Raw genomic sequence first — 26,782 nt, 5'->3', positions numbered from 1 at the left:
TGGAATAACACACTAGCATTTATTGAGCAGCTACCCATGTCAGGCCTTGCGCTACAAGAACTTTCCATTTTCATTTCCTTTCACCCCTAGGAGGTAGGGATTCTTTGCCTCCAGCACACACAGCAGCCTGGGCCAATCAAGCCTCTAGGATTCTCTAGGAACAGAAGCTCAACAGTGACAAACCATGTCTGTGGCTGAGCCCCAGAAGTCGCTGGCCTGTGTTGGGTGTGAATGGATGTTAGGTGCCTCGAGTCAGCGACAGAGACCAACGGCAAGGGTAGGGATCTCAGAGTGCATTGTTAGAGCCTCGGGGTCTGGTCCAGGAGGCCAGCATTGTTGACATTTTGTGATCTTGGAACCCTTCTCCCTGCAGCAGAGGGAGCATTAGGGAGGTCGGGAGACAGTGGGAGCACCCCCTCACTGTAATGAACACAAGTCCCGTAGGGGGCTGATGGAGCAGGGCCACCTCAATGGACCCACTTTCCCTCCCCAGCCCCTGATTTGATCAGGGCCACAGCTGCTGGCTAGCAGGGGTGGATGCTCCCCCGCCCACTTCCTGGAGGTCCCTGAATGTCCCCATGAGTAGGGCTGAGGAACAGGCCAGAGGTCTGGCCCACCTGGGGGCCCTGGGCATGGAGAAGGATTGGGGCCCAGGCACTTTGGTGAGGCCAGTGGAGGCCACAGTCCCACCCAGGGCCCTGCCCCGGCTACCTATGTTCATAATCCCCAGGCCAGGATAGAGATCCTCGCTGCCCTCTCTCCAGGAACCCCTGCCCCGCCTCACCAGTGTCTGGGTCCCTCCCTGGGCCTGGGTTCCTGCAGGACCTGGCTTGGGCACCACCCTGCATCCCTGATTTCCAACTGTGAGCCTGGCCTGCCCATGTCCCCCACCCTTCTTCTGCCCCCTCCCCACCTGGGTCAGCGGCCCCCTGGAGGCGACAGGGCTGAGGCCCGTCCTTGCGCTAAGAATTCCTCCCCCAAAACCTGCCCCTTGCACTGAACAGGCAAGACTACTGCTAAGGCAGTGATCTGGGCGCCACAGGCCTTCCCCACCTTCACCCCCACAGAAGGGCCTGGGAAGGCAGGTCCAGACCTTGCTTTATTGAGGGGGAACTCCAGATGAGGGAACCCACCTGTACCCCTTCCTGACCGCCCCTCACATCCAGGCCCAGGGTTCCCACCTGCTGCCTGGGAACCAGACCCACCTGGAGGCCTAGCTCCAGCACCTCCTGGGCCATCCACACCAGCGCCTATAGCTCTTCAGCTCTGGGGCAAAGAGGGCAGCAAATCCCATGACCAAGGGGAGGGAGGGAGGCCCAGTCAGGATGCAGGCCTAGTCAGGATGGAGGTGGAAGCTTCCTCACTCTGACCTGGGTCTGCCGTTCTCAAAACCAGAACACCCCAAGCCCAGGGCCCTCGCTGTGCCTGGGACCTAGCCTGTCCTCTCCGATTCTCAGTTAACTGCCTGCCTCCCTGGACCTATGGGCTGGTGACTTCGTGTGGGTCCCCCTGGGACACAGGCTCTGCCTTCTGCCCCCACCCATAGAAGCCTCAAGCCCTTCTGGCTTCCAGCAGGGAAAAGTAGAGGAAGGGCCAGCTCCAGGCCCCAGCCAGGGATGGCCCTGCCCCTCCATGCTCACTGAAGGCTGCCTCCACCACCCCATGAGGTTAGAAAACAAAAAGCACTAAGGGGCGGATAGGCGGGGCCACGTGACAGGCAGGGCAGCGAGGGTCAGGGCACTGCAGGGGGAAGCAGCGGTGTGTCTGAGTTCTGTGCGGAGACGCTGGGTGACTCAGGCCCAATGAGCCCCAGGCCAAACAGATTAAGTATGGAGTCAGCAATGATGCGGGCTGTGCGCTTCTGGTACCCGCCTGAGGTCACCATAAGGATGGGCACCCGGCGGCCACGGACCATCCGGAACACCAGCTCATCCCGCTTCACGATGCCCTGTTAGGGGAAGAGGAGGGTGACTCAGGCAGGCCAGACCCCCATGGTGTCAGGAAGTCCTGCTGCAGGGCTAGCCCTGCTCCAAACTGCTGTTGCTTCAGCCCATCTCCTCCCTGACATGAGGCCGCCCACCTTTCCTGCTGCTGCTGAGTCCATAGAGCAGACCCTCCCGTGGCCCCAAGGGTCAGGACGTACCGCTGGGCTGATAGACAGCCCCCCAAGGCGGTCCCCCTCGAGGATGTCGGTGCCTGCATTGTATACCACCACGTCGGGCAGGTGCTCCTGGAGGGATTTCTTGATGTTCCTCTCCACCTTATCCAGGTACTCATCATCCTCTGTGCCCCACTCCAGCTCCACCTTCCGCCTGATGGCCTCTGGGAGAGAGACATGGATGGCCTCAATTTATAGAGAAGGGAAACTGAGGCTCAGGACAAGACTGTGGACACCAGGCAAGACTGGAAACTGGTCTGTCAGATTCAGCACTGCTTGGCCTCATTCCACCCAAAACTAAGGTGAAAAGAGCACCAAGAGCTGCAAAAAGGGGGACTCAAAGGAGAGAAGGGGCACTGAAGCTGAGACACTGCCCTGGGGGTGTGGAGATCTGTGTTGGTAATGTCAGATTTCACTGCCTCCTCTGGATCTTGCCTACACACATGGACACCCTGCCCTGCCCTTAAGCCCAGGCTCAGCACATGTGAGGTTCTGTTCAGAAATTGGTTCCTTGGGCCATACTAGCTGCTGACTTATCCACACCAGACTCATCACGACTGGTGCAAAAATGTCCCCTACCTGCAAAGGTGGCAGCCCTGTTTTTAAATCTCATCTGAGAGTCTCTGACTTTTGATTGATGAGTTTAATGCATTTTCATTTTAACGATTATACATGAATTTCTTTCTTTCTTTCTTTCTTTTGAGATGGAGTTTCGCTCTTGTTGCCCAAGCTGGAGTGCAATGGCGTGATCTCGGCTTACCGAAACCTCCGCCTCCCAGGTTCAAGCAATTCTCCTGTCTCAGCCTCCCAAGTAGCTGGGATTACAGGCGTGCGCCACCACATCCAGCTAATTTTGTATTTTTAGTAGAGATGGGGTTTCTCCATGTTGGTCAGGCTGGTCTCAAACTCCTGACCTCAGGTGATCCGCCTGCCTCGGCCTTCCAAAGTGCTGGGATTACAGGCGTGAGCCACCATGCCCAGCCTATGTGAATTTATTTCTTATTTCGTATTTTCAAATTTATCCTATTTTTCTTTTTTTTCTTTCATTCTTTCCTGTTTTTTGCCAGACAGATGCATGTTTATTGTAAGGGTTATGTGATCTTGGGTGGGTCGAGTGACTTCTCCAGGTCTCGGTTTCCTCATCTGTAAAATGGAAAGGATCACCTCACAGGGATGCTATGAATGACTGCAGTGGCTTCTGCAGGGCCTAGCAGACAGGAGACACTCAGGAGAGAGCCTCATCCACAAGGACACACCCGAGATGAGGGTAGGGGCAGCAGCTTACGCTTGGCAAAGCGGTCCCCGGGGTAGATGTGGCGGTTGTAGACATCCATGATGTACACACGCTTGTCGTCCATGAAGTCTCGCTCATGCCCATTGCCCTGTGGGGAGGTCACAGTAGCCGCTCTCGGGTAGGTGCCCTAGGCAAGGCTGGGGCTCTGCCACTCACCCACCCCTCAGGAAACTCCCCATTTGCCAGGGCAGCACGGCCTGCTCTCGGGGGCAGCAGGTCTCATGACTGTTAAGGGGCAGAGCTGGGATTCAACCTTAAAACCAGGCCCCGACACCTTCTAGCACGGGCTTGAGCAAGCCTAGCGCTCTTAGGTTCCCTACCAGAGGAAGAAATCCCGCTCTGCCACCCTCTCAAGTCTGTGGTGGGACTGGTTGGGATCAGGGACGTGAAAAGCAAACTGTAAAGGACTGTCCACATGTGACCTGGCTCAGGAGTTCGGGGTCGCAAGAACCCAAGGCAGGGCCCCAACTAGCACAAAGCCACAGCAGTAATGGTGCAGGGGGGTGCCTTCCGGAGTCCACTGGGTCCCCTCCCTGTCTGACCAGAGGCACTGGCCTCATTAGGGGTCCTGAGGAGGAGGTAACCCTCTGCTTTGACACTTTCCTCCCTAGGCGCCGAGTTCTTAAATGGTGACCCCAGGTGCCCGAGCCAAGCCATGTGTGTGGGCATCCGCCTGAGGGGCAGGTGGCCAGTGCTCAGCAGCTCTGGGCAGGGGGCAGTGCCCCAAATTATTCGTAAGCAATGGGGACCCACAGCAGAGCTCTGCACACGAGAGCAGTCCCATCAGAGTGGGCTTCAGGAAGAGCCTCATGTGGGGGCAGTCAGGAGGAGGGAGGGAGGACCCTCGGGAGCAATGAGGAGGACCCACTGTCCTGGACAGAGCGACAAAGACAGACCCTGCATTTGTAGCCCGAGAGACAGAAGACAGAAGCCGTGAGAGCCGTGGGGACATGAGGAGGGAGACTCTCCTGCCCCGGGAAGATTCTGGAACTGGGGGTGGCAGGTCCCCTAAGAGTCCAGCCCCTGCAGGGCACTCACCTGATGGGCATCAAGATCAATGATGGTAGCCCTGGAGATGCCCTCCACACGCTCAAACAGAAACTGCCAGGGAGGAGAGGGTAGACATGAGGACCTGGGGTGGCCAGAGGACCCAGCCCTACAGCAACTCCCAGCTGGCTGGCGAGGGGCGGGGAGGGGGGCCTAATGCTTGTGGGTAATCAGGCCACCCAGCAAATATGTCACTTGCCAGGGAGAGCTGTGCAGCTCCAGCTGTGGGGCTCCATGTGTGCATGCAGGAGGTGGTCAGGGAAGGCTCCCTGGAGGAGGGGGCATGTCCTGTGCCCTGAAGGGTCATAGGTCAGGAGGTAAGTGGGTCACTCAGGCCCTGGATTTTCCCAGATTCCCTAGGAAATGTGTAGGGGTTAAGGAGAGAATCCCCACAGCCCTGGGACTTCAGTCCCCAACCTCTGCCTCATCCTACAAGGCCAAGTCCTAAATGCCCCCTCTTCCAGGAAGCCTTCATTCCCTCCTCCCCAGGAAGGTCTCCTGTGCTTCCCCCTTCTCCTAATGGCCTGCCTCCCCCCATCAGTCTATGTGCCCCATGAGAGCAGGCACACATAGGAACAGGTCAGTCAGTTCCTGATGCCCAGCACAAGGCCAGGCACAGAGTGGCAGGGGAGTTGCGGGGCCCCACAGACCAGAGGCCAGCGCCAATTCTGCCCCTGCTATTTGCATGCCCTCACCTCTGTGGGCCCCTGTCTGTCTGCGAGGATTCAGGGAGTAAGTCCTGGAGCACAGTGCGGGTTGGAGCATGCAGAAGTGCCAGGTGCTATCAGCACCATCATTCTTTCCACTCCCTACTCCCTTCGCCAGCCATGCCCTTCTTCCTACAACTTAATATGTGGCTATACAGCAGATCCTGACCCTCTCTAGTCCCCTGGCTCTGTGGGAGGCTGGAATAACTCCCTTCCACCACAGGCAACCCTTCTAAGCAACATGGAAGAGGAGCAAGTGTCAGATCTGGATTCAGTTCCAGCCTGGCTGAGCAACCCAAACAAGCCCCCTCCCTGCTCCAGCATAGGCCCCTTGTCTATAATTCAGGGTGAGAACAGTTAATTTGGAGCTATGGGGAGGATTCCAGGAGGGCTCTTGGAGGCGAGACCCCACTTGCTCATAGACACACCTTGATGGCGAGCGTGATGTCCGCATAGGCACAGAAGCCCCCGCCACGGTCGCTGGAGCAGTGGTGGAAGCCACCCCCTGCGGAAGGGCAGAGAGCGGTGCTGCTCAGAGCCAGGCTCCCAGGCTCAGTCCAGAAGCTCCTCCATCCCTTCACCTCCCCCAGCATCCTCCCTGCTCAGCTCTCAGGAACCTGTGCCTCGGACTCTGGGTTGGCAAACTAAGCTGAGTGCTGGGGCATGTCACCATCCCCAGGCCAGAAGGCAGCCACATCTTCAGCGTGTCCCCAGCAAGTCCTCAGTGCCACTCACACCCCTAAGCAACAGATAGCTCATCATTCCAGAAGCAGAAAGCTGCTCCTTGTCCCCACCAAGCTGGGCCTGGCTCCATGTGGCTCCCCACTCCAGGAAGGAGTGGTGGTATGGGGGCCAGGCGGATTCTGCCAGTGGCCAAAGCGGGTGGTCAGGAAGGGCACCCTCTGCTGGTCATGACTGCCTACAGCCACGAGGAGGGCCCTAGAGCCCGGGATCCATCACCCCTCAACCCTGAGACACAGCCTCAGAGCCCTAGGGCCCATAGAGACCCCCTCCCCTGCAGCCCCTGGGATGGCCTGAATTGCAGAGGCCCTCTGAAATTGAGCCCAACAACTGCTCCGTCAGACAGTGTGCAGCTGGCCCCATGGATACCAGGAACTTGCCTCTCCCACCCCCCAGGAGGCTACTGTTGGCTCCTAATGATGAGAAGACAGCCACAGTGAACACCTGACTGAGCAACTGAGCTTGCTGAAGACTCCCTCGAGCCCGAGGAGGGGCATTAGTATCACCATCCCCATTTTACAGATGAGGAGACTGACCCACAGAGGAAGTCAGCAACTTGCCCAGGGTCACACAGCCAGGTAATGGCAGAACCAGGATCAAACCCAGGGTGGATCAGGATCCAGGCTCTTAACCTCTACCAGGCAGTAACACCTGCCATGGGGAGGGCCATCCAGGCCCTCCTCGGAACCCTGCTGTAGACACGCAGGGCACAGATCACTCCCGGGTTTGTGCAGCAGAGTACCATAACATCATTACTATGCCAGACCGAATGCTAGGCACCTGGTAATACCAAGATGGAAGAGACCCAGCCCCTGCAGAGTGGGGCTCCCCTCAACTGTGCAGTGGCCCAAGGTGGACTCTCCCCTGCAGAGTTCAGAGCCAAAGGCTGGGGGACCCTGCTTTAGGGCTCTACACGATCCAGTACGCATCTTTCCATGTCCATTTCCTCATCAGTGAGACAGGCCTGACAATTATGCCCAGCTCAAATAAGAGTCTGGGTGAAGGCCGGGCGTGGTGGCTCATGTCTGTAATCTTAGCACTTTGGGAGGCCGAGGCGGGCGTATCACCTGAGGTCGGGAGTTCAAGACCCAGCCTGACCAACATGGAGAAACCCTGTCTCTACTAAAAATACAAAATTAGCCGGGCATGGTGGTGCATGCCTGTAATCTCAGCTACTCGGGAGGCTGAGGCGGGAGAATTGTTTGAACCTGGGAGGCGGAGGTTGCGGTGAGCTGAGATCGCGCCATTGCACTCCAGCCTGGGCAACAAGAGCGAAACTACGTCTCGAAAAAGAAAAAAAGAGCCTGGTGAAAAAGAGCTTTGTAAATTGTCAAGTGCTGTGCCTCCAGGAGGGACAATGACAGGGACAAGGGAGACTCTCGTGCAGCCCTCCCATGAGCCAATCTTGTGGGAGATTCAAAGGGGCTGGGGAGCACGGGCCCTCTGGACCCTTGAGAAGGTGGTGGTATTGACCCCGGATGTGCCCACCCAACCCAACATGACCAAGCCTCTGTGGGCTGTCCTGGGCCCCAGGACACAGGTGGAGTCCTTCAGGGAAGACACAAGGCAGGCTTCAGACCATGCTGAGCTGCCCAAGGATGGCACACGCTCTCTGGAAGGGAGGAAGCTCCCTGCCACTGGAAGTACGCAAAGAGGGGGCTGGGGAACCACCCGGGGACCTCCTTAGACAAGGATCCCACGTCAGATGGAGGCACTGGTCAGTCTCTCCCAGGTACCTAGGAGGCTACACATCAACCTCCAGGCCACTCCACAAGGAGGCTAGGGTGACTTGGGAAAACCAGAGCTTCTGAATTCACAGCTGCCACCTCCAGGATCCTCCCGCCCTCCCCCAGCCCCCTTTCAGGCCAGTTCCACCAAGCCGGGCTGGACATTCCCGAGGACATTCCCAGCACTCACCCACGTTGATGGCCCAGCCTCGCTCCACAGCCAGCTTCCCCGCCTTTGGAGACAAGCAGAGGGTGAGGGGGCGCAGGCAGCTGATCCATCAATCATTCATTCACTGATTCATGCACTCATTCCATAAACACTGCTTCTAGCCAGCTCTGGGGGAAGGATGAGCTGAGCTACAAGGCAGGGGTATAGAAGGAACTCCCTACCCCAAGCAACAGTCCAGGAAGTAAGTGCCAGCTTGGCTGGCATATGAGATGTACAGTGCATAAGCACCTTTGCAATTGTGCAAGGAAACTGGAAAAAATAAAAGTACTTATCATCCATCACATATGAGCTGACAATAATTTTGATATGGCTTTCAAAGGGAAAATAGGCAAAGTTTTGCTCACAGAAATACAGTAGACTGGGCCAGGCGCAGTGGCTCACACCTGTAATCCCAGCACTTAGGGAGGCCGAGGCAGGCGGATCACTTGAGGTCAGGAGTTCAAGACCAGCCTCGCCAACGTGGTGAAACCCCGTCTCTACTAAAAATACAAAAATTAGCCAGGTGGAGTGGCGTGTGCCTGTAATCCCAGCTACTCGGGAGGCTGAGGCAGGAGAATCACTTGAACCCAGGAGGCAGAGGTTGCAGTGAGCCAAGGTCACACCACTGCACTCCAGCCTGGAGGACAGAGTGAGACTCTGTCTCAAAAAAAAACAAACAAGCAAAAAAAGAAATATAGTAGACTAAATACTGAAATCTTCCAGGAAATCATAGTTTTGGGGATGGGCAGTAATATTCTACTAAGCTAAAGAAAAAAGTACAAATTTACAAACATAACAGAACTGTAGGGGATTAGTAGGTAGTGATCCAGGGCTGGTTTAGATCCTCATACATTTGCATGTGAAACATTCCTCTATCTCCAAATAACTAGGCAGTCTGTGGCACATTTTTTTTTTAAAAACCACACACACAATGTGAAACCTAATTTTGCTGTGGGGATTCTTTGTTGCCACACCCACAGTGGGGGAGACGTGGAGGCTTATTCATCACTGAAGTCATGGAGGATCAGTTCTCCATCTTAATTTTGGGTGCATTAGGGCTGGGCATGGTGGCTCAAAGCCTGTAATCCCAGTACTTTGGGAGGCCAAGGTGAGTGGATCATTTGAGGTCAGGAGTTCAAGACCAGCCTGGCCAACATGGTAAAACCCCGTCTCTACTAAAAATACAAAAATTAGCCAGGCATGGTGGCGAACACCTGTAGTCCCAGCTACTCAGGAGCCTGAGGCAAGAGAATCGCTTGAACCTAGGAGGCAGAGGTTGCAGTGAGCCAAGATCACACCACTGCACTCCAGCCTGGGCGACAGAGCGAGACTCTACTCAAAAAAAAAAGAAAGAAAGAAAGAAAGAAAAAACTGGTGAGGGGGTGTGCATTAGAGCCATAGTGCTAGGATATCCGCTTTGGTGGGTGGAGAGATATATTATATACTAGCAATTACGGTAACAAATAGGAGGTCATAGGAGAAGGAACGATGGGAAGAGAATTCTAATGTCCCAAGATGGGGAAAAAAGGCTTTTGGAGAAAGGGTCATTGTTGCCGAGCCTTGAGGAATATTTAGGATTCTGTTCAACTACTAAGTGGGAGGAGGGCATTCCAGGGCAAAGGAGGTGAGAAGGACCCTGGGGTGTGGGGGCCCCCAGCCCAGCCATGCCCCCCCCACCCCACCTACCATTATGGTTCCTCCTGTCTGGGTCCGAAGGGGCCTCAGCACCTTCCTCTGCACAAGGAAGTTGGGGAGGAAGATAACGGGGGGGATTTCTGTGATGGTAGCAACAGCAAAGGACCACTGCGGAAAAAGACACGGGCTGTTGGCCTCCGCTGCCCCACCTTGAGGCAACCCGTGAGAAATTGGTTCCCCGGGAAATGCCTTGAGGACAGTTTCCAGGTGCCCTTGGATGAACTCCCTGGTCAAGCACACTTCCTTTGGTAGAAATCAGAGCCAGAGCCACAACCCTACCAGGCTCCTGACAAGCTCTGGGCTCAGGAAAGAGCAGTTTACACAATGCATTTCTTAAAGCTAGTTGGCCAGGGTTCCTCAGCGTTCTGAGGCCCTTGGCTGCCCTCTTGTGCCCAGAACAGGAGGTGCAGAGGGCTCCAAGTCAGCAGTGCAGGTCTAGGACTGCTTTGGCATAACAAATTAGTCTAGACCACCCACTGTACAGAAAGGGACACTGAGGCCTAGGCAGCGAGGATCTTCCCAAGGCCACACAATGAGTCACTGACAGAGCTGGGACGGGAGCCCTGGCCTCTTGCTCCCTCGCACTGCATTGCCTCTTCGTCCATTGGGAATCGGACCTTCCTGGCAAAAGGGATGCACTGCCCTCATCTCCAGCAGCTGAGGCTGGGGGGTCTAGGGTACCTGAAAGGTATCTGCACTAAGATCAGGACAGAGTGTGCCCTGTGACCTCCAAGTCCACCAGGTAAACATCCATGGCACTGGCTGCCCCCAAACCCCAAGCCATCTCCTGGCTGAAAACGCATCCCTGCTCCCCACCCACGCGAGGCAAAGCCACTCACTTTGTAAATATTTACTAAGTGCCTGCTAGGTGCCCCAGGTGGGCACTGGAGGGCCCATTCTCATGCCAGGACACTTGCAGACACTTATTTGCAGTGTGATGAGTGTGGCGATGAAGAGGAGAACTGGGTGGGGGTTATTAGAGAGGCTTTCTGGGGGTGGTGGCATTTGCAGGAGGTGAAGAGTGAATAGGAGTTATCCAGATGCAGAGGTCAAGGGAAAAAGGTATCTGTGGGCAGAGAAGTGAGTCCATGATCCAGAGAAGGTGGGTGCAGCTGGAACAGGGCAGGCTGAGCTTATCACACAGGGCCTGGTCTGCTAGCACAGGCTCACACATTGTCGTCAGGGCAGTAGGGAACCATAGATGGTGCTGTCCCAAGCTGCACTAGCTGCAGCAAGGAGAACCAATTAGGGGAACAGGAATAGAGAAGTAGCAGCCCTAGGGAGGAAGCATGAGATAAGAAGGGTCTGGGGTGGTAAGAGGAGCAGGTATTAGCAGGCAGCATGCAGGGACAAGGGGTAGAGGGCCCAGGTGTCGGGTCTGGGGCCTGTGAGGGTAATGGCACTTGGAGGTGAACCTGAAGCAGGGTACAGAGGCGGCACTAGGTTCTGCTCTCTATGGGCCAAGTCAGCCCCTGGGGCAGCCAGGTGAGACAGCTGAGGTTTAAGTGAGACTAGAGCTCAGAACAGGGGTGGGAGAGTGGGAGGTGAAGGGCTGGGTTGGGACTGCAGGCTTCCCATGCTGAAGGGCAAGGCCCAGAGAGAGAACCCCTGGGGACGATCAAGGGCTTCCCTGGGACAGGGTGAGATGTGGAAAGACCTAAGGTGCAGTGCTCAGGAGGCCAGGTGGAGAGAGGGAGGCTGGAAGGAGCAGGTGGAGGGAGGCACCAAGCTGCAGACATTCCATGAGAGGAAAGTGGGAAGTGTGGCCATTGCATTCACCAACCAGGAGGAGGAGTTTTAGGATGGGAGAAACACGAGCATGTTCAATGACAGACAGCAGGCAGCAGGCAGGGAGAGGGTGGCCAGGGATGGGTGTGATGGCAGAGGGGTGACGAACCTCAGAGGGCCAGGAGGTGCTGTAGCCAGGCCACTCGGGGCCAGACAAAAGGCAGGACACACTCTAAGTCAGGCCCCAGGAGGGGCCTCATGGCTTAGGCCCTGGCCACCAGGGGAGGCTTCTGTCATAGTCCTGGGGGTGCCAGGCACCCAGCCTGCCCACACTGCTGGGGAATGCCCATGGCCACCAGCCCAGGCCGGCAAGGGCGGCTGAAGGCGGGGGAAGCTGGCATCACTCCCTCACTCTGGTAGAGAAGGCAGTGAGCAGGGTCCCACTCATGGTCGGGAAGGAGAGGTGCCCACGGGGCACCACTTCCACAAGCCCAGGCCCTCTGGCGGTAACATGGAGGCATCACAGGGCCTGGGAAGGGGTGGGAGTGTAAGAGCTGGGACCAGCACAGCCAGACAGCTGCAGGACACACCCATGAGTGTATGTATGTGTGTGTGTGTGTCTTGTGTATACATGTGTGCACAGGTATGTCCGTGTGTGTGTGTGTGTGTGTGTGTGTGTGTGTGTGCGTGTATGTTGCGGGACAGACCCAGAGAAAGGAAGGTCCCTGCCTGAGGTCATCAGCTCCTCTGGTTCACCACACTCATCCCACTGCCCGGCACAGGCCCCGCGTGTGGCTGGCATGGAACCATGGTTTTCCACGAACGAATGAGCAAACAAATGAGCCGCTGAAGGAGCACATGGAGTCACAGCCTCCCTCCCTCCCTGGGAAGCCAGCAGGGGACACAGACTGGAAGACAATGCAGCCGAGAGCCCAGCATGGACACAAACCACGAGAAAGGCATTCTCTCGTGTGCTCCACAGCCACGGGTCTCGCACAGCACTCCTCGAGGAGGCTTCCACCGGCAAGTCGTTTGGGAAGCACGGCTTATGCCGCCTGCCTCCTGGAGATTCGCAGCACACCCTAGCATGCTAAAGGCTCTGAGAAGTTCTGCAGCAAATATTCCATTCTAACTTTGCTCCCCCCAGATGTCAGAAGATCTGCCTGCCCTCTTTGCTTTTTAAGTCACACACACTAACCTTCTGCAAAACTGCAGTGGCATGGGACACACTTGGGAACCTCAAAGAGGTTCCTTGGTATCCTCCACAGATTGGACCTGACCTGGTCCAGGGGCCAGGTGCAGCCACCCAGGAGCATGCACGGGACTTGGCCAGCAGGACCAGCCCCCACAGGAGAAAGTATGTGTGTTTGCTGTGCCAACGTTGGCGAGACGAGCCCCTCAGCGGAGCAGCAGACTTCGGGCAGCGAAGAGGAGGCTGGCACTTGGGCCTTCTCCTGGTGCAGCAGTGGTTTCTGCACAAGGCAGTGATGCGGTTGCCAACACCCTAGACCAGCACCATCCAATCCAGTGGCTGCCAGCCACAGGTGGCTACTTACGAGTGACTGTAAATTCATCAAAATTTTAAAAATTCAAGTTTGGTTCCTCAGTTACACTCTCCATATTTCAAGAGCCACATGCGGCCAGTGGCGACTGGACTGCACAGAGCAGGTCTGAGCATTTCCATCATTGCAGAAGGTTCCACAGGGCAGCACCGCTCTAGGAAAAACCACCCATCAGTGGCCAAGGTGAGAAATAAACAGAGTGGGTGGGGCGGACTAGTGGCGGGTCCCTGGGTGAGGGGAGGAGAGGGAAGAGGGCCTGGGCTAGAGCAGGCTCTGTGTGGTCAGAGGAGGTGGCAGGTAGGAGGAGCTCAGGGCACCACCAGGTGACATCTGGAGATTCACTTTCTGACCAACACTTCCAGGGATAGCCCCCGAGGGAGCTGTGGGTGGGGCAGGTGGGGGGTGCTGCACTGCTGACAGATACCTTCTCTGGGACATGCAGCACGCCACGGTGGGACTGCCCAGATCCAGCAGGTCAGGCTCTCTGATAGTCTTGCCCTGGGCAAGGGCACTGTGGGCGAGGCTAGGACTGGGGTGGACAGGCTCAGAAGTTCCCCAAACTGGTCCAAGTCTGGGTTCTGCCACTGGCTATGTGAATTTAGAATTCACTTCTCTGTGCCTCTGTCTCATCTATAAAACAAGGCTTTGGATGAGGACTTAGAGGTGGAAACCAGTCAGAGAGGCCTGTCCTCACCATCTAATCTAAAATCCCCCCACCCAGCCAGGCTTGGTGGCTTACACCTGTAATCCCAGAACTTTGGGAGGCCGAGGTGGGCGGATTACTTGAGGTCCAGAGTTCGCGACCAGCCTGGCCAACATGGTGAAATCTGGTGTCCATTAAAAACACAAAAATTAGCCGGGCATGGTGGCAGGTGCCTGTAATCCCAGCTACTCAGGAGGCGAGGGAGGAGAATCTCTTCAACCCAAGGGGTGGAGGTTGCAGTGAGCCAAGATCGCACCACTGCACTCCAGCCTGGGTGACAGAGTGAAACTCTGTCTCAAAAAAATAAAATAAAATACTCCCACCTGGGGCCCTCTGGAGCCCACACCTTGGCTTCATCTTCCCAGATAGCACTTCTCTCCCTGAGGCTACAGACTGTCCCGATTAGCATCTATCTCCCTCAAAAGGATGCCAGCTCCAGGAGGACAGCACGCGTCTGCTCACTGCTGTGCAGACAGTGCTGAGGCCATGCCTGGCACACAGTAGGTGCTGGCCATGCATGCCGTTGATCCCCTTTTCTGGCTGGTGCACCAGAGCCCTTCTCCTGACAGAAGCCACCTCACCTGCATCATCCCAGGAGAGCCATGACTGACAAGGGCCTCAAACAGCCAGGCCACATGCTTCTGGGCAGGGCAACCCTGTGGTGACATTCACGCCCCAGAGATCTCCATGGAATCAGGCTGAGGCCACACTTCCAAATCCACATCTGTGCTCAGCTGCTCACTCTGCCCGTTCCCCACTGCCTGTGCCTCTTGCAGGTTTCATCTGAAATCGCCTGCACCATCTCAGACTCTGCTTCTAGGGATGTGGTTCTCAGACCAGCAGCATCCACAGCACTTGAGAATGTATTAGAAATGCAGATTCCCAGTCTCTACCCAAGACAACGTGGATCAGAAACTCTGGGAGGGGCCCAGTCATCTGCTGGAACAAGCCCTCCAGGTGTTTCAGATACTTGCTCGGGTTTAAGAGCCACCATTCTAGGGAACCCAACCTAAGGCAGTGCTGGGTGAATGAGCACACTATGTGAGCATGGGAGGTCTGTCCCAGACTGACGCCACCACTCGCCAAAGGGCATGGCCTGCATGTAGCCAGCTATCAGGGCCCCCATACCCCGTCAGCCTCTGTGGGACTCCACAGAGAGCAGGACATGACTGGGGCTGGCCGTATCTCTGGGACCTACTGCCCCATCCACTCAGCTCCACAAGCCTTCACCTTCCAGACACCTGGTTTCCTCAGGCGGACCCGCTGCCCTCAGGTTCAAACCAAGAACTGCTCTCAGGGAAGAGCTAGGCTGTAACCCCTCTAGGGTCCCCACTGCTTGCTTTAGGTGGGTCCTTTCTACCAGTAGAAGGGGAGCAAAAGCAGAGAAGGGGAAAACACGATCTCTCAGTTGATGCACAAAAAGCCTTTGACAAAAGTCAATAGGCTTTTGTGATAAAATCACTCAACAAACTAAGAACAGAAGGGAACTCCCTCAACATGATAAAAGGCGTTAAAAAATTTAACCCCACAGCTGACATTATACTCAACGGTAAAAGATTGAAAGCCCTCTGTCTAAGATCAGGAACAAGACAAAGATGCCTGCTCCACTACTGCTATTTAACATAGTACTGGAAGTTCCAATCAGAGGAATTAGGCAAGAAAAATAAATAAAAGCCATCCAAATTGGAAAGGAAGCTACCTCTCTTCACAGACGGTATGATGTTATATATAGAGGATCCTAAAGAATACGAATACACACACACACACACACACACACACACACAACTATTAAAGCTAAGAAACAGGCCAGGCGCAGTGGCTCATGCCTGTAATACCAGCACTTTGGGAGGCCGAGGTGGGCGGATCACGAGGTCAAGAGATCGAGACCACCCTGGCCAACATGGCGAAACCCCATCTCTACTAAAAATACAAAAATTAGCTGGGCATGGTGGCGTGCACCTGCAGTCCCAGCTACTTGGGAGGCTGAGGCAGAAGAATCGCTTGAACCTGGGAGGCGGAGGTTGCAGTGAGCCGAGATCATGCCACTGCACTCCAGCCTGGTGACAGAGAGAGACTCCGTCTAAAAAAAAAAAAAAAAAAAAAAAAAATGCTAAGAAACAAATTCAGCAAAGTTGTAGGATACAAGATCAACACAAAAAAATCAGTTGGATTTCTATACAACTGATTATTGTATATACCAGCAATGAACAATCTTAAAAGGAAATTCAAACAATTTCATTTATAATAACATCAAAAAGAATAAAATGCATGGGAATAGATTTAACCAAGAGGTGCAAGATTTGTCCATTGAAAGCTACAAAACATTGCTGAAAGAAATTAAAGACATAAATAAATGGAAAGACATCCCATGTTCATGGATTGAAAGACCAAATATTGTTAAGATGGCAAAACTCCCCAAAGCAATTTACTCAATGCAATTCCTGTCAAAATCCCAATGGCCTTTTTTGCAAAAAATGGAAGTTGATGCTATAATTCACATGGAATCTCAAGGGACCTCAAACAGCCAAAACAATCTTGAAAAAAAACAAAGTTGGCTGGGCACAGTGGCTCATGCCTGTAATCCCAGCACTTTGGGAGGCAGAGGCGGGCAGATCATGAGGTCAGGAGTTTGAGACCAACCTGACCAACATGGTGAGACCTCATCTCTACTAAAAATAGAAAAATTAGCTGGGCGTGGTGCCGGGCGCCTGTAATCCCAGCTACTCGGGAGGCTGAGGCAGGAGAATCACCTGAAACTGGAAGGCGGAGGTTGCAGTGAGCCGAGATTGTGCCATTGCACTCCAGGATAGGCGACAAAACGAGACTGCATCTCAAAAAAAAAAAGAACAAAGTTGGAGGCCTCACAATTCAGAATTTCAAAATTTGGTCCAAAGCCACAATAACCACAGTAAGCCACAGTAACAATACCAAAATAGTGTGGTATTGACATAAGAACAGACATATAGAGCAAATGAATAGAATTGGCTGGGCGCAGTGGCTCACACATGCCTGTAATCCCAGTACTTTGAGAGGCTGAGGTGAGCAAATCACTTGAGGTCACGAATTTGGGACCAGCCTAGCCAACATGGTGAAACCCCATCTCTACCAAGAAACATAAAAATTAGCCAGGCATGGTGGCACACGCCTGTAGTCCCAGCTACCCGGGAGGCTGAGATGGTAGAATCGCTTGAACCCAGGAGACGGAGGTTGCAGTGAGCCGAGATGGAGCCACTGTACTCCAGCCTGGGCTGTCGAAAGAATGCAACCCTTTCTTAAGCAAACAAACCAAAAAAATGAATAGAATTGAGAGTCTAGAAATAAATCCATACATCTACGGCCAGTTGATTTTCTACAAAGGTACCAAGACCATTCAACAGGGGAAAAACAGCCTAACAAATGGTGCTGGGAGAACTGGATATCTGAGTACAAAACAATGAAGTTGGACTTGCCTCACACATATATAAAAATTAACTCAAAATTTATCAAGGCCTAAATATAAGTGAAAACTATAAAACTCTTAGAAGAAAACACATGTGGTAAACCTTCATGACCTTGGGTTTGGCAATGGATTCTTAGATATGACACCTAAAGAAAAGGAAAAAAAGATAAATTGGACTTCAGCAAAACTAAAATTTTTGTACATCAAAGGACACTATCAAAAAAAAGACAACCCACAGAATGGGAGGAGTTATTTACAAATTATATAATATCCAGAATATATAAAGAACCCTACAACTCAACAAAAAGACAAGCCAATTTTAAAAATGGGCAAAGGACTTGAATAAACATTTCTCCAAATGAGATACACAAACAGCCAATCAGCACATGAAAAGATCCTCGGTGTTAATTAGCCATTAGGGAAATGCAAATTAAAACCATGAGATACCACTTCACATCCAGTAAGATGGCCACACTGGGGAAAAAAAAAAAAAAAAAAAAAAAACACCAGAAAATAACAAGCATTGAAAAGGATGTAGAGAAACTGGGACCCTGGTACATTACTGGTGGAAATGGTGCAGCCCCCGTGGAGATCACCTTGATGGTTCTTCAGAAAACTAAACAGAATTACCATGTGACCCAGTAATTCTACTCCTAGGTGTATACCCCAAATAACTGAAAACAGGTATTCTAATAAATACTCGTATGCACATGTCCACAGCAACACTACTCACAATAGCCAAGAGGCCTATAAACTAATGAATGGATAAAAAAAATGTAGTGTTTTACAATGGAATATCATTCCGCTGTGAAAAGGAATGAAGTACTGATACATGCTACAACACAACACAGATGAACGTTGAAAACGCTGTGCTTAGTGAGATAAGCCAGACACAAAAGGTCACATATTGTATGATTCCATTTATATGAAATATCCAGGATAGGCAAATCCATAGAGACAGAATGCAGGTGAGTGATTACCAAGCGGACTTGGGGGGATAAACGGGGAGCAAGTGTTTAAAGGACACAGGGTTTCCTTTTGGAGTGATGAAAATGTTTGGAACTAGAGATGATGGTTGCAGCACTTTGTGAATGGACTAAAGGCCACTGAACTGTACAGTTTAAAGTGGTTAATGGCGAATTTTGTTATGTAAATTTTACCACAATTTAAAAAAAATTTTTTTTAAAGGAGAGAGGAGCCCCTCAGGGAAGAGAAGAGAGAGTTGGAGACCAAGAGGAGCTCACTCCCCTGGAGACTCTCCAGGGTCCCTCCAGGTGCTCCATGGAGCTATGGTCTGTGTCTCCTTCTCTCCACACTGTACTGGAACTCATGACAGATAGTTCTGCCCTGGGATCTTTGCACTTGCTGTTTCTTCTGCTTGGAATGCCCTTCCCCAGATGACCACATCACCTACTCCCTCACTCCCTTCCCACATGTCACCTGTGATCACAGGTAGTAAGCCCTTTCCTGACTCCTGATTTAAAACTGCCATCCTCTCACCAGCTCTCCCCACCCCCTTTCCTGCTGTCCCTTCCTTTCTTCACGACACTCAGCACCATCTAACATATTATCTCATTACTTAATTATTACGTTTATTGTCTGACTCTCCCACCTAAATGCCAGCTCCAGCAGGAAAGGGATGTGGTCTGTTGCTCCATCCCATCCCTGCAGCACCTAGATCACAGAGTGGTGCCCTCTGAGCACTTGCTGGATCCACGTGTCCTGAGCACTGTCCAGTGCAGAGTGCACAGGGGCAGGATGTCAGATGCTGCCCAGCACTAACCCACACTCCATGGCAAACTGTCACCCGAGAATCAACCAAAGGCAAGAGCCCAGTGCTGGGGCGCTGGGGAGCTCAACAGCTACCCTCAGAGGGGCCAACCCTGGACCTTGCACACAGCAGGAGCTTGATAAACATGGGTTTCCCTGAATTGACATCTTGCAAACGTCCAGCTCCTGCTTCTCCTTCAGTGCCCTGTTTATTAAGTATCAAAGGCCACACCAGTGCAGAGTCAGGCATGAGCCCCAGGCAGGGGTTGGGGGTAGAATGGGATGAGGCAGGGGAGACGGTGGATGTTACACAGCACACACAGAATGACCAGGGAAAAGCAGCCTGAGAAACCTGAAGGACTCTCTAGGGCACTCTCTGGGCGCCCACAGCAGAGGAAGGAGAAAAGAAACATTGCAGACATCTGCAGGGAGGTGGGAGATGTTCCTGAGCTGCAGCCCTAGGTGCCAGATGATGTCTGAAACGGGCTTGGGTCCCACCTGGGCAGCAAGGGCATGTCACACCATATCACCCTCCTGCTGAAAACCCTCTCGTGACTGTCCAAGGTCCCTGGAACAACATATACACTCCTCCCACGGCCTGCAAGACCTTGTGTGGCCTGGGGCTCTGGCCTCCCTAACTGCACCGTGTACGAGCCACAATGTTTTATTCCCTTCCATCCGGCCTCCCAAGCATTCTTCTCCCCTTTGGAAGATCAAGTCCCCTCCAACCTCCAGGCCTGGGATTCTGAAACATTCTTCCTTCAAAGCTATACATGAGGGCCAGGAGCAGAGGCTCATGCCTGTAATCCCAGCACTTTGGGAGGCCGAGGCAGATGGATTGCTTGAGGTCAGGAGTTCAAGACCAGCCTGGCCAACATGGTGAAAACTCCGTCTCTACTAAAAATACAAAAATTAGCCAGGCGTGGTGGCGGGTGCCTGTAATCCTAGCTACTTGGGAGGCTGAGGCAGGAGAATCGCTTGAACCAAGAGGCAGAGGTTGCTGTGAGCTGAGATCGCACCACTGTACTCGAGCCTGGGCAACAAAGCGAGATTCCTTCTCAAAAAAAAAAAAAAAAAACTCTACATGAGTATCACCTGCTCCTTTGTTTAGTCTCAACTCAAACATCACCTCCTCTGTGAGGCCCTCCCTGACCATCCAATTACCCTCTATTTTTCACTTTCTTCATAGCCCTTGGTGCTCTCTAAAATGCTCTTGGGTGGTTGCTTCCTTAATTTTAATCTTCCACGACTCAAATGCAAATCCATGGTGGCAGAGAGCCCTGCTGTCTTATTCTCTCTGTACTCGGCACACAGTTGGCGTTCAATACAGATGTGTTGAATGACTGACTACTTCTTCATCTTTTTTTTTTTTTTTGAGATGGAGTTTCGCTCTTGTTGCCCAAGCTGGAGTGCAATGGCGCAATCTCGGCTCACTGCAACCTCTACCTCCCAGGTTCAAGTGATTTTCCTGCCTCAGCCTCCCAAGTAGCTGGGATTACAGGCATGCACTACCATGCCTGGCTAATTTTGTATTTTTAGTAGAGACAGGGTTTCTCCATGTTGGCCAGGCTGATCTCAAACTTCCGACCTCAAGTGATCCGCCCGCCTCGTTCTCCCAAAGTGCTGGGATTACAGGCATGAGTCACCGCACCCGGCCTACTTCTTCATCTTAATAGGTGCCGTAGAAACCATCATGTTTCTCCTTTTGTTCTGACTGCCAGGGAGCTCCAAGCCAAATATGCAGCTGGATCACCATCTTGGTTAACTTTTTCAGTGGACATACCTGAATTCTCCTCCTACCCTCGACCTCAGTTTTCTACTTGGGACTCTACCTGTTAATACTTTTATTATTTTTTTTAAGAGACAGTCTCACTCTGTCATACCAGCTGGAGTGCAGTGGTGCAATCATAGCTCACTACAGCTTCAAACTCCTGGGCTCAAGGTCTCCTGCCTCAGGCTCCCAAGTAGCTAGGACTACAAGTGCATGCCACTACACCCAGCTATTTTGTATTATTATATATCACATAGTAAGCTGCTTTCAGGCTTTTGGGGGACCAAGGCCAGGCATGCAGCCTGCCCAACACAGTTCCCCTGAAGGCCCCTCAAATGGGTGGGGCCCTGGAACCTAGGCCCCCCACCCCCAGCCTGGTTCACTCACACCATTCTGTTTTGGTTTCTCCCTGCCCCAGCTGAGCGCCTCCTGTCCCTTCCTTCCCCTCACCCTCGGGACTCTGGCAGGCATGTCCTCCTGGCCCAGCCCTAGGCTGTGGACTGTGACCACGCATGCCTGGGCCCCAGGAAACCAGGGCAGCCAAGCACTGGGCTTCCTGCCAAGGCCTCACACCCCTCTCTCTCCCAGGAGGCAGGTTTCAACCTCTTCCTGGTAATCTTTCATGTGCTCACACTGTCGTGGCCCTATCTAGAATTCTCACACCTCAGGCTGCGGTTGGGGAGCAGGGAGGCAGCAGCCCTGACTGGGAACCTAGAAGACTGGACTGGATGACCTGCCAGGGGTCTCCCCAAGGCCCGGCCAACTTCCCAGGTGACCTTGAGCACAGCCTCTTTCTGGACCTAGGCTTTTCCACCTGTGGAGCAGAGGGGCCTGCTGGCCTCAGGCATCCACTGTGGCTCTGAGTCTAAGGTGAGCTCAGCCAGGGAGCCTGGGGGTCGGGGCTCCCACGCTCTTGGGGCAGATAACCTGAGGCATCCCTGACCCCACCCCCACCAAGGCAGGCTGGCGGTACCAGATTCCAATGCAAGCCCCTGCCCCAACCTCCCCTCTGTTCCCACAAAGAGCACTGAACTGAATGCCTCAGCCCTCAGAACTTCAGCCACTAATAGGAGCTGTGTCCTTCTCTGGAAAGAGGTCACAAGCAGGCGCCAGTGTGGCCAGTTTGGTCTACAGGTGGGCTTTTACAATCTTATAATGAGTGCCACATTAAGAAATCAGGGCCCGGTGTGGTGGCTCACGCCTATAATTCCAGCGACTTCGGAGGCTGAGGCAGAAAAATTGTTTGAACCCGGGAGGCGGAGGTTACAGTGAGCTGAGATCGTGCCACTGCACTCCAGCCTGCTCAACAAGAGCGAGACTCAGTCTCAAAAAAAAAATCAGGAAATGTCACTTAATAATCTGGATTCCTGGCTTCTCTTTGAAGACCAGGTGCTCTGGCCATGCCGGGCCCACAGTGGAGCTGAGTAGCAGCCCCTTGGGAAGGGGCAGGAGTTCACCCCAGACTCTACCACCGGCCCTCCCACTTGTTTCTCTTCTCTGCTGAGCCCTGAGGGTTTCAAATTAGTTTTTAGACCAACAATTTTCAACAAAACTTCAGCAGAAGTACTTAGACCAGAGTCTTAAACTTCAGCCCAATATAAAAAAATAGGGTGGGTGCGGTAGCTCACGCCTGTAATCCCAGCACTTTGGGAGGCCGAGGTGGGCAGATGACCTGAGTTCAGGAGTTCGAGACCAGCTTGGCCAACACGGCAAAACCACATCTCTACTAAAATACAAAAAAAATTAGCCAGGCACGGTGGCACGCGCCTGTAATCCTAGCTACTCACTCAGGAGGGTGAGACAGGATAATTGCTTGAACCCGGAAGGCAGAGGTTGCAATGAGCCGAGATCACATCACTGCACTCCAGCCTGGGCGACAGAGTGAGACTCCATTTCAAAAACAAAAACCAACAAAAAAATGAACAAACAAACAAAATAGACCAAAGTGAAAGAGCTATGTATGGTTGGAGGACAGGGGCTGGGGGTCTCTGAGGCGTGTCGACAGAGCACAGCTTGAAAGTCATAATGTAGAAGCCTAAAATTCTATGAAGGCTTTCATACGCCCTGGAGAAGGGGAGGACACCACCCTCAGAGCGGCCTGGCCCAAACTGAGGTCTGCCTTTTTATGACCTCTCTCCTTCTCTTGGGGACCACAGACTCCCATGTTCCTCCAACACTAGGGACATGAATGGGTGCCCTGTGAGACTTTGCTTCCCCAGGCTGAGCCACCTCCTGCCTCTGGCCACTCCTGGCCAGCAGCCCCCTGCCCCAGGCCCGCAGCCCCCCAGGCCCGACATCCTGTACCTTGAGCTCATTAAGATAGCGCCTCGTGTGCACCACCAGCAGGTCCTCCTCCGAGGCCTCCCGTGCCTCCACCAGCATGCTGTCAGACAGAAGCTTCTCTTCTGAAACCACAGAGGGAGCACCCTGCTTCCCCACTGACCTCAAGGCCAGGGCCAGCCCCAGACCCTCCCACAGGCTGCAGACTTGGCCTGTGGCAGCCCCTGCCCCAGGGGTAGGTAGGCACTGCTGGCTTGTGGGCCTTCTGAGAAGGGGTAGCCTCCCCAGCCATTGTGGACAGTGGCCAGTCCCTCTGGCCAGGGAGCAATGAACATCGTACACACAGCGATCCCCATGTTTCCCAAGCCACTGATAGTCACAAGGAGAGCTCAGGTGTGCCAGACAACCTTCAGGAGCAGGTGGCACAAGGGTCAGGGATGTTGACCCTCAGAGTGAGAAAAACTCTTCTTAGGAATTCCCCCTCCACCTTCCCCCCGCCCTTTTTTTTTTTTTTTTTTTTTAATTCATTTAAAGAGACAGGGTCTTGGCCAGGTGTGGTGGTTCACGCCTGTAATCCCAGCACTTTGGGAGGTTGAGGCAGGTGGATTGCTTGAGCCCAGGAGTTCAAGACCAGCCTAGACAACATAGTGAGACCGCATCTCTACAAAATATCAAAAAAATGAGGTGGGAGGATCACTTAAGCCAGGGAGGTTGAGGCGGCAATGAGCCTTGATTCCGCCACTGCACTCTAGCCTGGGTGATGGGAGTGAGACCCTGTCTCAATAAATAAATAAACAAATAAATAAATGCAAGACAAGGTCTTGCTCTGTAGCCCAGGCTGGAGTGCAGTGGCACAACCATAGCTCACTGCACCCTCGAACTTCTGGGCTCAAGTGATCCTCCTGCCTCAGCATTTCAAGTAGCTAGGACTATAGGTGCATACCACCACCCCCAGCTAAGTTTTTTATTTTCATTTTGTAGAAACAGGATCTTGCTATGTTGCCCAAGCTGGTCTCAAACTCCCGGCCTCAAGTGATCCCCTAGCCTTGGCCTCCCAGAGTGCTGGGATTACAGGCACGAGCCACTGCGCCCGGCCTCCCTCCACCTTCTGATGATATTACAGGAGGCTCAGTGTGGCATGGCCTCGCAACACCTGCCTGTGCTTTGCTCATCTTCCATTCAAACCACCAATCAGTCTCACAGCCTGCAGGCAATAGTAACCAGCCTGGATTGAATTATACTGTTGTTTTCATTGCATTTACTTTTTTACCATGACCTATTTATGGCAAGTGAAACTGCCTTTTCCCATTTTGATGACATAATGTTTCCTTTTAAAACAAGTTTAAGTGAATTTCCCACCTAAATCAGGCCCCTTGATTACAAACCACAGTTAAAACGATGTGCTCTTCGAAGCATCATTTTGCTCAAGGGGATGAGCCCTAAAGGTAGGGCGCCTGGAGCTCTCAGTTCCAAACCCAACTCTGCCTCTTGTAACTGTGTTACTTCAGCCACTAATGGGAGCTGTATCCTTCCCTGGAAAGAGGTCACAAGCAGGCAGCCAGTGTGCCCAGTTCGGTCTACAGGTGGGCTTTTACAATCTTATAATGAGTGCCACATTAAGAAATCAGGGCTGGGTGTGGTGGCTCACGCCTGTAATTCCAGCTACTTGGGAGGCTGAGGCAGAAAAATTGTTTGAACCTGAAAGGCGGAGGTTACAGTGAGCTCCTGAGCCTCTGCTGTGATTGTGGTGCCTACCCCCAGGGCTGCTGTGAGGACTGGACTGGAATTGGGTGCGCATGTTTCCTAATCATTCTAGGACACAATTTCCCCCATCTGTAATCAAGGGAGGTGCGGTGGAGGTGCTCTACCTCCTGACTCTCTGAACCTTAGGAAATGGACTCCTCCAAGCTTCACCTTCCCTGTGCCCATCAGTAATCAGCTACCTTTCCACTAGGCCTCTTGGGCAGAGGCAGGACTTAGGCCCACAGGATGGGGAGCCAGGGAGAGTCTGAGTCAGGGACATCATATCGTGCTTAGGAGTCTGTGTTGGAAAAATCATTTTGGGCGGAAGCATGGGTGGAAGGCCGTCCGAGGGCTGAAACTGAAGATGGGAGAGAGCCTGAGGCTTATGTTGGGGATGAGGACGGAGAGGACAGGTGGGTTGGAGGAAGCAGATGAGAGTCCAAGGGGGACCTTCCATACCTTTTAGGAAATTGATCACTTTGCCCCATTTTCCGGCATCAAAGGGATGCAGCTTCTCCAGGCCCATGAAGGTGATGTTGTAGCGCGGCGAGTACACGATTGGCCAGCGTGCCTCTGGCACATGCTGGTACAGCTGGGTTGTGTGTAGCCTACCGTGTGGAAAAAGACAGACGCACAGCTGGGGCAGCCTCGGCAGAAAGCAGCTCCCTCCCGAGCCCGCCTGGACTGACCCACCAACCATTGCCCAGCACCACTAGCCCCTCAGCCCCAGACAAGGGCCGCTCAACAACAGCTGCTTAAACTGGCTGCCTTTCCCCGAACCCAATTCCAATCCAGTCCTCACAGCAGCCCTGGGGGTAGGCACCACAATCGCACCAGAGGCTCAGAGAGCAGACCAGGTGTGCCCAAGGTCACAGTGCAGGTCTGTGGAGAAGCAGGCGTGCACTCAGGTGTGTCTGGCTGCAAGGCCTCCGCGCATCACCTCTGCACTGTAATAAATGCCCCAACAGCTGTGTGGCACAAGGCTTCGGCTGCAAAATGTGTGGCTGTTGTGAGGACTCAGAGAATGCAGCTGAGGAGCTGAGCACAGTAAGCACTCAGAAACGCAAGTCGGGACCCAACTGGAGCCAGGGCGGGGGGCGGGGATCCCCTGACCCCGCTGCGCTGCTAACCCTTCCCATCACACCCTGGCAGTCGTCACCCAGAGACAGAAATCCGCCCCAGTGGCTGTCTCCGTGGGGGCGTCCGCGTAGCCAGGGGGCTGGGCAGCGCAGACGTCAGACCCGCGCACATCGCCCGACCGCTCCGGGTCCGGGCCCGGGCCCGCGGCCGGCGCGCGTCCCTCGGGCCACCGAGCAGGGGCGCGGGGCTGGCCTGGCGCGCCGGGAGGGCCTGGAAACACCCGTCCCGAGCGCCCCTCACCCCTCACCCGCAAATCTGGGCCCTTACCTGGCGCGCCCGCCCGGCCGTCCCCGCCCTCGCCCTAGCGCGCCCGCCCACCGGGACCCCTGGGAGCCCACCCCCGCCCTCGCCCCGCGGCACTCACATCCCGGGGCCGGCCCTCCCAAAGCTGGCCGCAGCTCCGCGACCGGGCGGGGCGGGGCGGGGCGCGGGTGGGGCCAGCCCAGGACACGCCCCCGGGCTTAGCCGCGTCCTCTGGGGGCAGAGCTCTGGCCGATTTGGCCCGCCCCGCCAGTGTTGCGACACAGAGAGCCTGCCCGCAGGAAGGCCACCCCCAACGCCCATCAAGCCCGAAGTCCCGCCTCCGCAGGCAAATACCCGGTGGAATCCCGCCTGGTTCGGAAGCTCCGCCCCCTGGCGGGAGGGCCAAGCGGGTTTCACCCCGGCCTCGCGGAAGGGGCGCGACCACCTTATGTCCTGTTCCTGCGCTTCCCAAGCTGGGTAGAAACGGCGAGAGGCTGGGGGTTAGAAACGACAGGTTCCCGGCAGGCTGTGCCGGGGCTTCGCTGTGTGACCTTGGGCTGGCGTCTGGGCTCTCTGGGCCCTTGTTTCCGCGAGTTAAACGTAGGGGCGGGGGAGTTTCTCTGGCCCTGCCGCCTGTGACCTAAGGAGCCCCGTGACCTCTCCGACCCGAGCCCACCCCCGGCCCAGTCTGCGAGCAGCTCCGGGACAAGCACTCCCGGCGAAGACATGTAGGCTCTCAGAGCCTGCGTTTCCCTCTGTAGAGCAGGCCTGGTTACTGTCTTCAGGGTGCACGCGTCTCCGTCCCCGACCCGCACCCTCACCGCCG

At 54.1% G+C, this 26,782-nt stretch overlaps 1 protein-coding gene across 4 annotated transcripts; it reads right to left on the bottom strand.

Moving 5' to 3' along the window:
- HDAC11 (histone deacetylase 11) lies at positions 1 to 26,238 on the bottom strand. Of its 4 annotated transcripts, none has more exons than XM_003826241.5 (10): positions 26,078 to 26,238; positions 25,033 to 25,181; positions 22,855 to 22,955; positions 9,569 to 9,685; positions 7,865 to 7,907; positions 5,635 to 5,711; positions 4,491 to 4,553; positions 3,444 to 3,540; positions 2,144 to 2,322; positions 1 to 1,948 (listed from the first exon to the last, which is right to left on the bottom strand). In XM_003826241.5, coding segments are annotated over exons 1-10 (1,044 nt in total). In that variant the 5' UTR covers positions 26,080 to 26,238; the 3' UTR covers positions 1 to 1,732. The 4 variants fall into 4 exon arrangements, with proteins under 4 accessions (XP_003826289.3, XP_034811755.1, XP_034811756.1 ...); XM_034955864.3 differs by lacking the exon at positions 26,078 to 26,238 and adding an exon at positions 25,981 to 26,063; XM_034955865.3 differs by lacking the exon at positions 26,078 to 26,238 and adding an exon at positions 25,408 to 25,682.
- Positions 26,239 to 26,782: the final 544 nt, after the last annotated feature.

Source organism: Pan paniscus, chromosome 2, assembly GCF_029289425.2.
Source record: "Pan paniscus chromosome 2, NHGRI_mPanPan1-v2.0_pri, whole genome shotgun sequence".
NCBI classification, from domain to species: domain Eukaryota; kingdom Metazoa; phylum Chordata; class Mammalia; order Primates; family Hominidae; genus Pan; species Pan paniscus.
This window is presented reverse-complemented; position numbering and strand designations above follow the sequence as displayed.